Raw genomic sequence first — 11,280 nt, forward strand, 5'->3', positions numbered from 1 at the left:
CGCCGCTCCATCCGATCCTCCGGTCCCCCAGGGCACAGTGTGGGAAGTACGAATTTCCGCTGAGTTTTCTCGGCAACTTTCGGAGCTCGTCTTTCTCCCTCTCCCCGCTCCGCCCGCCGCCCCCCTCCGTCTCCTCCCCGCCCGCCCCCTCCACCCTGGGAGTGCCGGCGGAGCAGCCACTCCGCTCCGCATCCCGCCCGCCCCCCGCGGCAGCGCCGGCCCCGCCACCGCCGACCCGCACCCGCGGGCCGCCAGGGGCGGCAGAGCCCGGGCGGGGCAGCGCTCCCGGCCGCCGCGGGCCAGCCCATGGTGCCGGACACCGCGACCTGCAGCCGCCGCCGCGCCTGCCTGCCCGACGCGGAGCTCAGCCCGGCGCGGAGCAGAGGAGGGGCCCATTAGCAGTCGCGGAGGAGGCGGAGGGGATGCCGGATAGACACAAAGCCGGCGGGGGAAGCAGCCCACGTCTCGTCCCGGGATGGGGGTGCCGCGCCGGGTCCGCCTGATGGTGCTGCCGCGGGTACTCTGGGGCTCCGTCACCCTCATCCTCCTGCTGCTGCCCGCGGCCGAGCCCATCTGTCCCGAGCCATGCGATTGCCAGCAGCACCAGCACCTCCTCTGCACCAACCGGGGCCTGCGCTCCGTGCCCAAGGCTGCCGAGCCGAAGGATATCCTCACCTATAGCCTCGGGGGCAACTTCATTGTCAACATCTCTGCCTTCGACTTCCACCGCCTGGCAGGGCTCCAGCGCCTGGACCTGCAATACAACCGGATCCGCTCACTGCACCCCAAGGCCTTTGAGCGCCTGGACCGGCTGGAGGAGCTTTATCTGGGCAACAACCTGCTGCCTGCGCTGGCCCCTGGCACACTCAGCACCTTGGCCAAGCTGCGCATCCTCTACGTGAATGCCAACGAGATCGGCCGCCTCAGCGCTGCCTCCTTTTCTGGCCTCAGCAGTCTTGTCAAGCTGCGACTGGATGGCAATGAGCTGGGCTCGCTAGGTGACTCTACTTTCTCAGGGCTGCCAAACTTACTCTACCTGCACCTGGAGTCCAACCGCATCCGCTGGCTGAGCCGTGGTGCCTTCACTGGACTGGCCAAGTTGCGCTTTCTCGACCTCTCGGGGAACCAGCAGAGCTCCCTTCGCCACCCAGACATCTTTGGACCGCTGCGCTCCCTCCACACCCTGCTGCTGGCCAGCAACAGCCTACGGCAGCTGACAGGAGGGCTCTTCCAGTACCTGCCTGGCTTGGTGAAGCTCTCACTCAGTGGCAACCGACTATCTCACCTGGCCCCGGATGCCTTCACAGGGCTGGGCTCACTGAAGGAGCTGCGCCTGGAGGGGAACCTGCTAAGCCACCTGCCTGTTTCCCTGCTGGAGCCTCTGGGCAACCTAGAGGCGCTGGATCTGAGCCGCAATGCACTGACCACCCTTCACCCAGCTGCCTTCAGCCACCTTGGTCGCTTGCGGGAGCTCAGCCTTCGGGACAATGCGCTGGCGACGCTCCCTGGTGAGCTCTTTGCCTCCAGCCTGGCCCTCTACCGCCTGGAGCTGGAGGGGAATGCCTGGAGCTGTGACTGCCGCCTTCGCAGCCTCAAGCACTGGCTGGCGGCCTGGCACTCCCAGGGCCGCCTGCTCACCGTCTTCGTGCAGTGCCGCCTGCCGTCCACCCTGGCTGGCAAGTACCTTGACTACCTGCAGGATGCCCAGCTGCTGCCACCGCAGGATGGTGGCTCCTGCCCCGATGGCGACTCTCCCTCCCTGCCATCTCCTGAGGGGCTCGGCGGCAACAGCAGTGCTGTGGGACTGCCCCCAGGGCCACCGCCAGCCGCCTCCACTGCCCGCCTAATGGGCGCACCCATTGCTGCCAGCCCCACGCCGCCACCACTGCCCAGCGCGGCGTGGCCCCGTCGGGCCAGTGCTGCTGGGGTCCCGCCGCTGGTGTCCGACCCATGCGACTTCAACAAGCTGTTCCTCCACAACCTGTCGGTGGAGGCCGTTGGCTCCAGCTGGGTGACAGTGCGCTGGGCCGTGCGGCCACACCGCAGCCCCCGCCTGCTTGGGCCGGCACGATTCCGTCTCCTCTTTGACCGCTTCGGCGCCGCTGTCAAGTTCCAGCGCTTTGTGTACCTGCCAGAGCAGGGGGAGCCGGCGGCCACACTGCAGGAGCTTCACCCGGACACCCCCTACCTTGTCTGTGTCGAGGGCATCCTGGGTGGCCGCGTGTGCCCGGTGGCACCGCGGGACCACTGCGCCGGGCTGGTCACCCTGCCCGAGGGCGGCTCTGCGGCGGCGGCAGGTGGGCCCCGCGGCCCTGACCAGCAGCTGCTCACGCTGGTGCTGCTGGTGGTGAACGCGCTGCTGCTGCTGACGGCTTTGGCCGCCTGGGCCGCCCGCCTGCTGCGCAAGAAGGTGCTGGGGCGTCGGCGTCGGAAGGCAGCCCCTGTCCACGTGAGGCAGCTTTACTCCACACGCCGCCCACTCCGCTCCATGGGCACCGGCGTCTCCGCCGACTTCTCGGGCTTCCAGTCCCACCGGCCGCCCCGTGGCGCTGCCGCCTGTGCCCTCAGCGAGGCCGACCTCATCGAATTCCCCTGCGAGCGCTTCATGGACAGCGGGGGCAGCCGGCATGGTGATGAACACTTGCTGCAGCGCTTCACCGACTGAGCCCGCCGAGACCCCCGGGCCGGCCGGGAGCTGCGCTCGGCGCTGCGAGGGAAGGTGGACGTCGGTCTCTGAGGGGATGGTGCGGGCCCCGGGGTCGTGGCCTCCGAGGGGCAGAGCTGCAGCGCATGGCTGTGTTCAGCTGCCCTTACTGCAGACCGGGGCTGAGGTGGCCTGTGAGATGGGGTTGCCTCTGCTGGAATGTCACTGTTTTTTCAGGAATCATCACTAACCCAAGGAAAAGCCCTGACAGGCGGTAACTGTGCCTTGCCACAAGGAGCAAAGCGGCGGGAGCTACTGCCAACAGCAAGCAGTGCCTCCCTTAAGCAAATTCAGAGCCGTTAATTTGTGTGCTATTTTACAGGTGGTTTTCTCCAACTGCAGTTGGGAACACGTTACAGTGAGCAGCCTGGCCCTGTGTGAGAAAGCTTTGACCAGGTCTTTCCAAGGCACCAGCTCTTCCTAACAAAAATTTGGACCAGTCTTTTAATTGAACTGTGTGCAACCAGAGAGTCACTGGAGGGCTGGAAATTATTTTTTCACTGGACAGTTTGAAGGCTGTGCCGTTTCAACTCAAACCGAATGTGAGGCTATTTAATGTGCACAACTGGGTTTTCTTTTTTTTTTTTTTTTGCAAACGAGAAATAATAATGCAACTAGTTAGTTCTACAGGAATATATTGCTGACACCACTAAGAAAAACTAACATATTTTTGTAATGTGTTTACAAATGAGCTATTTTTAAATTGTTTTTGAATAAATACTGCTTGGTACTTGTGCTGTAGTTGTCTGGGTCCATGATGGTCAGTAGACCACTGACCCTCACATAATCCATCTTCATTTCTAAATGGGCAGATGCAGAGGTGAACTGTTGATGGATAAATAATAATTGGTGCCTTTCTTCAGAAACAGTAATAGGTGAGAATATTTCAGGAATATGAGACGATCTTCGTCATAACAGGCTGTTCTCTCTTAGCCTACTAAAGTTAGAAGCTTTATGTACCTCACTGTGAAATAAACGTTTTTGTATATTAATCTAGATTCTGTATTTTGTGTAGCTGAGTGAGAAATACTGAAGTTAAACTCTTATGCAGTAGTATATTATGTTTGAGTTGTTTTGGTTTGTTGGTTGTTGTGGGTTTTTTTAAATTAGAATTTTGCTTTTGATTTCAGAACAGTGCTAATCATTTTATGGTCAGTTGCTCTCTACTTCTCAGACTTTCCTAAATATTTACAGAATGTGGTTCTGTTACTAGGAAATATGGTGGTTTAGTTTACATTAATAACTCTCTCTGTGTGGTCTAGAAATGAGCTAGTTAAAGAAGTCCAAACCAGAGTTGCAATTTAAATGCAAATGTTTTAGATGGAATTTGGTAAATTGTTGAGACCATTGATACTGCTTCTGCTCCTTTGAATTTAATGTGCAACCTCAGATGAACTCTTGTGGAACTGAATGGCTTGAAGGAAGTGTTAGTGTACTATGGAGACATTTTGTCTCAATATGATGCATTCATTGCTGACCCGAGGTGTTCGTGACTACAAGTTGTTTATTACCGTAATTGCAAGTAAGCAATTTGGGGTTTTTTCTTTTTTTTTCTCCCCCTTTTTTTTTTTTTTCGGCTGAACAAGTGTTTACAAAAGATACCATAGTAACTGGTACCTTCAATTGGAGTTCAGTGACAGAATGGAGAGAAAACACTTTATATTCTGAGGGAGAGAGATCATTTACCTTAATCTTTGTCCTTTAAATAGAGAAAAAAAATCAAAGTCTTGTTTCTTTGGTCAGTAGCAAGAAGTCCTTCGAGACTTCGTTTTGACAGGCTGTAGTTTTCAGGAATATCAGGGACCAAACAGTTGTCAGTGTATAGATTAAAATTCATCACTGCTATAGACACAATGTTGAATGGAATTAAAACTGAAGGAATGTGGGATCAGGTTTCATTTTCTTTTGTTAAGAATATTAAATTTCCGTTCTTTTGTACGTCTGGATGTTTTTAGCCATTTATGACTGTGGAGTACACCACTGTTTGTTGTTAGAAATGCAGTGGGATTGTTGAGTAAAGCTGTGTATCACACTAACGTTAGCTCTATCACTGGATATTCTTCCAATGGGAGATGCATAGATGCTGTACATGGTTATAATCAATTATGACAATAAATCCATTGGCTGAAAGAAAACTGGTGTCTTAGATTGTATCTCATAATTCATCCCTCTTCAATCAGCTACTGGCTGTAGCTTCTTCATATTACGAGCACTGCTGTTGGATAAGCATGAGGACTGCGAACAGTGTCTCATCAGTCTGTCATATCTTTTCATCATACATTCTGTTTTCTATTTTATTTGTAATATGTTTGGATAGTGCAAACAGCAAATTAATTAAAATGGATGGTTCTGAAACAGGTAGATCACTGTCCCAGTACAGACTAACAAGGCGCCATTACATCAGTGAACTTACGATTCCTTATAAGCTAATTAATAATTGGGATCGTATCAATAGTTTATGCTCATTGGAAGTTAGAGTTCTGAGTGTTTTTCAGCATTTTCAAACTAATGATATCAACATGTCATGTTGAGCATATGTATGGTGTTATAATTAAGAATTCACTGCTTCTTTTTAAATTTATACAAACATCTGGAGAATTGATAGAATGAAATGGCAATGGCTCTTTGTTCCGTCCCAGGAGAAGCAGATACACAGATCTGCACAACAGAAACAACAAGAGGGTGATTAACAGAATGAAGTTGTTGACTTTTAAAAAGTCACAAGTTTGTATCTCTAGGAATAGTTAGGCTTTGTCTGCAGATGTTACTTTCAGCATTTTTGCTGGGAGGGAACTGTACTAGCAGGTGTTTGAGGAAAGAAGTGTCATTGACATATTGAATGTCCGATGTAAGTATAACATGGCTCTATTTTTACCAGTAGTATTTATGAATATTTGGGTCTTTTTAAAAGTAAACGTCTTTCTAAAGAATGACTGTAAAAACAGCCCTTTCTAAATGGATGAATCTGCCATAAATTTTTGCTCAAAATATTTGTCCTTCTACCAGCAATAAGAGTTTTACTGCCTTGTTGTCTCCTGGAATCCATGCAGCTTGGGGAAAAGTAGACTGAGTGCTGTTCTCCTACTGAGTAATTACTGAGCACATTATGTAACAAAGATTGTAAGTCACCAAAATATTGCCCCATCAAATTAAGTAGACTAATTTACTGGGAGTCTGCAAAAGGTACTGTGGCTTGTCTAGTGGCAGCACTGCTTGGTTCAGCAGCCTCTGCCACCTCCTGCTCCCCCGCTTCAATACATTGACCCTCACTGCAGTCAGCTGGCGTGGTTGGTTGTGCAGCTGGAAGGTGAACTGCAAAACTGATCCCCTGAAAAATAGCCTTTCCTAGTACCTTCCTCTTCCCTGTTTTTCAGACAGCTCATTTCCTGGATTCTGCTCAACTCACACAAGCATTGGAAGTAGCAAAATGTGGATGTGGAGTTCAAAGGAAGGAAAAAAGAGTCAAAGATGGAAGGCTGCTTAAACAATCTCAAGTGTTCTTGACATTCAGTTTGTCCACAGTCTTAAGAAAATCTAAGCTATTCATATTAGATAAAAATCCTATGTAGATGATATACCTTTACTGGAAATCGTTAATGATCTGCAAAATCGAAAATGCTTAGAACTTCTCTGTAAGATCCTAGAAACACTGACATTACAGCATGGGGCTGGAGAGAAATAATCTGAAGAGAACAGAGGTATAATGGTGTCAGTGAAGACCTACATGTGGATGAAAAACTCTTGTTAAAAAGAACTGCTTGACTGTCAGAGCCTGAGTTAACAGTTGAAATTATAAAATTATTGATTTCTTCATGCAGTGCTATCTTTACTTTTCACAATGCACTTCAAATGCCACATTTTAAAATATCGTCAATATTTGAACCCTTAGAAGAAGGGGCCTGGTAAATTATGTATGTTTCTTGTGTCTTTTCCTTTCTACTCTTTCTTGAGAGAGATTTGAAAAATGAGGAATTTCAAAGAAAAAAAGAGTCTACTCCAGTTTCATCAGGGTATTTATTTAACCAGTAAACTTACATTTAGATTGTAGTGGATGAATCCACAAAAAGTCATTTGTTTCCATGACAATATATGTATTTGCAGAAAACTCCTCCAGTGAGCAAGAGATATGCTACGTATTTTCAAAAATCTGGTGATTCCCACTAATTGATGTTTCTCTGACCACCAAGAGTGCACATGTGTTGTGTGAGGTCCACAAGTGAAGCTTTGGTTTAAAAAATTATTTTTAAAATCAAATCAACCAAATGATGTTTTCGCAGCAATGTACTTGATTTTTCATCTGGGCAACTCTTTTGAGACAAGTTTTTTTATAAATGTTGAATCTATAATCTGATATTTGCTAAGTAGAAATGGGGAATAAATATTAGGAAACTGCATGTGCTGGATGCTGGATTTGTTCTTTTTGCTCCATGCTAAATATAGCATAGTTTTGGCAGTCTGTCCAAATACTGCTGTTGTGTTTTTCCCCATAAAAAGTTGAGTTTTCTCAAGTGCATACTTTAATTCCCATAGAAATTAAATTCCCATAGAAAAATAGTCAATTGTCCCTAAACACTAATATCTTAATATCATGGTACATGATTGTATTTATAGAGATGCTTCTTGATAAGCCCTTTTAAATAAATTACCTCATTTGTTTTTACAAACAAAACCATAAGAATTAGAACGAATAATACAGTATGAATAAATAGTTGGAAGAAAACTGCTTCAAACATAATCGAGATATTTACTAGCAAAGAAGAATCTGACACTTTAAAGAGAATTTATGAGTTTTTATGCTGTGACCTGTTGTTGGATTTTTAAAGGTACATTTATTTATAGTTTGATAATCTATGCATGATAATTTTATGTCACAGAGATGAACTGTTTGTCCAGGGATGGGGAAGTGCCTACATATATATAATTTAAAAGCTATTGAGTGCTATAAAAAAAATTGAGGTACTGTTAAAAATACTTATTCTCATTAAAATATTATCTGTTTTTTTCATGCAAAGTGCATTTGAAGTTGTTGCCAAGTAAAGCAGTCCTGAGCTAATACATTAAACGGTGTCTCTTGACTTCAGATAAATGAGTATAGTCCTGTTCTTTACTTTATCAAGGTTTGTTTTTTTTAATCTCCAGACAAACATAATCTCAAATCACTGTTTTTCCCCCAAATAGTTCAAATTTTTGTATATTCAGGATTTTGAAATACTTCACTGCTCTTCAGAGAACCATCCATGTACCATAAAAGAATCTGAACAAACATTAGAGCAATCTGTCAGTCAACATATGTGTAGCACTCTGTAATGCAGCAAGTGCTCAGAGGTTGTGAAGTGAGGGGCTTGTATTTTAGAATCTTGTGAGAATGAATACCCAACAGAACATTCATGCAGAGTCCCAGCTGTGCCTTCTAGCGATGGCAAATGTATTAATGTAATATAGCACCCTATGCATCAGTTTGGTCTGGTCTAGTTAATTTTGTTTTGCCTTGTGAGACTAGAAAAAAATACTTGATTCTAATTCAAGGAAATAGAGTGGATAAGCTTTTTGTGAAGTTCTTGGCAAAAATCCTGTCAACCAGGATGTTCCTGGTTCACTTAAGTTCTCACATGTGCAATTTGTTTCATTGTCATTAGTGTATGTTTGTTTAGTTGTAGTAAATATTTAGAAGTCATTTGAATAGCTGAAGAAGGCCTGGATACATATAATAGATAAAAATCATATACAGAAAGATAATGAGACAAATTTTCTCATTGAGAGATTGATTTATCCTCTAAGGGACAAATACTTCAGGGATGTTGTCTTGAAAAGAAACCTGAATGCCAGTTTTAAGGCAAGAAAGGAATATTCTTTCATTGGAACATGAAGAAGGTAGGAAGGTTGCAAATAATTACATATTCTCCCATTTAATTCCTTGCCAACAAGAGCAAAGATTGGCATTATGTTAACAAATTGTATTACGTAGAGATACACGTGTATCCTGTCTGGATTAAGAAGAGTTCACTGAAACCATATCTGGGCTGTCACTTTTAAACTAAGGGATTCATTGTTACACTACTGGACTTTATCCTGACAGTCAGAAGAACTCTTTTGATATGTCCAAATCCATGTTTTAGTCCAATTTTTAGCCTCGTCTGTCATTGTACCATTGACATATCTATGATGGTACAATTTATTTTCCTCATCTTGCTAACTATTCAAATATTGAAGTTAAAATTTTGATGCTACTCAGCTCTGTAGCAGCCTCTATCTGACTACCATAAAACAATTTGAAGTAGGGGAGGATACTCAGTAGAAATACCAATCAGATGAAAGGTCAGGAATCATTTTACTTTAGATGAACATGCTCAGGAAAAGCATGCTTTCAGAAAAAAATAGATTGTTTATAACTGAAGGATAACATGGTTTATTTGCCATTACTGTGCCATGATCTAAATCTTGAACGAGTATATGCAAGACAAGGAGCATATGTTAGACTTATGAGACAGTTTGGAGTGTTGCTCAGTACATACAGCAGATGTTTTAGCATGCCATTTTTTTCAGCAACAGCTTGATCCTTCTTCTGTTTTCACTTCATAAGAGTGAAAAGATTTCAAGACTCTTAATGTAGGTACCCATCAATAATAGATCTGTGGTGATGGAATTAATTATTTTGAAGGACTGTGCTCTAATATTCAGTGTTCATCTTAAAAAAAATAAAATATTTACTTCTCAGATCTGATCAACTTGGAGAGATAAACCTTATGTTAACTGACATGGAAATTACTTTCTCAGCTGATAATTACTGAGGAGGGGGAATCTTTAATGACATTGTTCATAGTAACTTGCTAACTCTGAAACTTAAAGATGCCAAACTGAACACTGTTTCATTGTTGGTGACATTACCATAAGGACCCAATTAACTCATTTTCCCCTGAACCAAACTTCTCCACTTCCTCTTGTTGCCTAAAAAGTTATACGTATTATTTAAAACATTTTGTCAAAACCTTGTTTTTCTTTGTTCCAGCACTGCTCCTGTATTAGGTATTGGCAGTATAAAACTCTACAACCTGTTGCAACTTTATAATGTAAGAGTGGCAGAAATATCTCAGAGCTATCTGTACTCACTGAGTTTAATGTGAAAATGAATAAAGTAGAAAATGTACCAAAAATCTGGAACTTCATGGATTGCAGTTCCTGTAATCCTGGTGAAGGTGCTCTACAGTTTTGCCTAACTGCTTGTGCTTTCCACTTGAGTGCTCTTACTGGTGTAGCCCTACCTTCTTCTAGCATCTTACTTATTGGCACAGGGTTTTTTCCAAGAGATTTGGGGTGTTCAGCTCAGCAGTTTTTTATTTTCTTCTTATCTCATTTTTTAAATTCTGTATAATGGGAGTTTGTTTTGATTTGATTAAAGTTTAAAATACAGTCTGCTCCTAGAAAGAGAAGGAAGGAATACATGAATTTTAAATAAATCCTGCTTAAACGGAAGTTATTTTTTTCAGGAATGACTTGTGATTAGAATGATTCACTGGGATCCCACTGATACTATTCTGCTGCACAAAGCAAAGTACAGAGTCTTCTGGTTTTCCTGCCAGGATGTATCCCTGAGAACCTGAGACTGCAGAGGTCCAACAGAAAATAAAGACATCCCTTACTTCCATTTCTGTGGCTCAAATGGAAAAGAGATTCAGGCTGAGCATCTTTTTCACTAGAATGGCTAAGAACTTTATTTATTCCATAACATGTATTGACCTAAGCTGATTTTGTAACTGGAGAGTTATAAATAGGATTCATACTTAAGGCAGCATCGAAAACCTGACATTTTTGGAGACAAAGCCTCCTTAATTTTCCTCTGTAAAACTGAAGTCAGCACAGACTGAAGTGGCAGTTTGCTGAAAGTGTTAACAGCTCTTTGAGGTGTCTGTAATATGCAATTGGGTACACTTTCAAACAGTCTCTCTTGTATTTTATTTAGATGTATTTAGAATATGTCCCAGGCAGAAAATACTAATGAATTCCAAACCATTAGCTTGTAATGATACTGACTGACTTAGGTTCTGAATTCCTCTGTTGTTTTTATTTGCACTTGCAAGTGCACCTGAGGCATACCTGAACTCCAGTCTGATCACATTTTTATCCAACCTGCTAAAATCATGTACCATTCCAATTAGCACAGCAGTACCCGAAAAACTCTGCTATTGTCACTTACAGCTTTTTACTTTTAGCCTTTTCACTTATACCACAGTAGAAAACCATCTTAGTCTACAAGCTGCTTGGCCTTGAGATATGCAATTGCTTATGCAATAGAATTGTCAGTTTTTCCAGCCTTACAAGCACAGACAAACTCTAACAACCAGAGCAGATTTGTTTGTTTTCCCTCCTTCCCCCTCCACTGTGGTAATAAACATGATGGATTAGAGGTTTGCCATAGATTACTTTTACCAAAGTCTACCAGTAGTGACAGTAGTGGCAGAACCCAAAGGTATGTGCAGTGGAATAATCATTTGGCTGTTCAGATTTGGAACTCTACAAAATTTGGGCATGTGAAAAACATCACTAGATCTGATTTTATACCTTTGGGATTTACCAGTTGT

General features: G+C 44.3%; 1 protein-coding gene across 1 annotated transcript; it reads left to right on the forward strand.

Annotated features, from left to right (window-relative positions):
• Positions 1–325: 325 nt before the first annotated feature.
• Positions 326–3,294, forward strand: TRIL (TLR4 interactor with leucine rich repeats). Its single transcript, XM_051808292.1, has one exon. The coding sequence runs from the start codon at positions 476–478 to the stop codon at positions 2,663–2,665; it is 2,190 nt and encodes a 729-aa protein (XP_051664252.1). The 5' UTR covers positions 326–475; the 3' UTR covers positions 2,666–3,294.
• Positions 3,295–11,280: the final 7,986 nt, after the last annotated feature.

This window comes from Manacus candei, unplaced genomic scaffold, assembly GCF_025592945.1.
Source record: "Manacus candei isolate 608988 ecotype Guabito, Panama unplaced genomic scaffold, ASM2559294v1 h1tg000072l, whole genome shotgun sequence".
NCBI lineage: Eukaryota > Metazoa > Chordata > Aves > Passeriformes > Pipridae > Manacus > Manacus candei.

Bases quoted from the DNA above. Each gene is read 5' to 3' on its own strand.
- TRIL (XM_051808292.1), top strand. From the start codon at position 476: ATGGGGGTGCCGCGCCGGGTCCGCCTGATGGTGCTGCCGCGGGTACTC.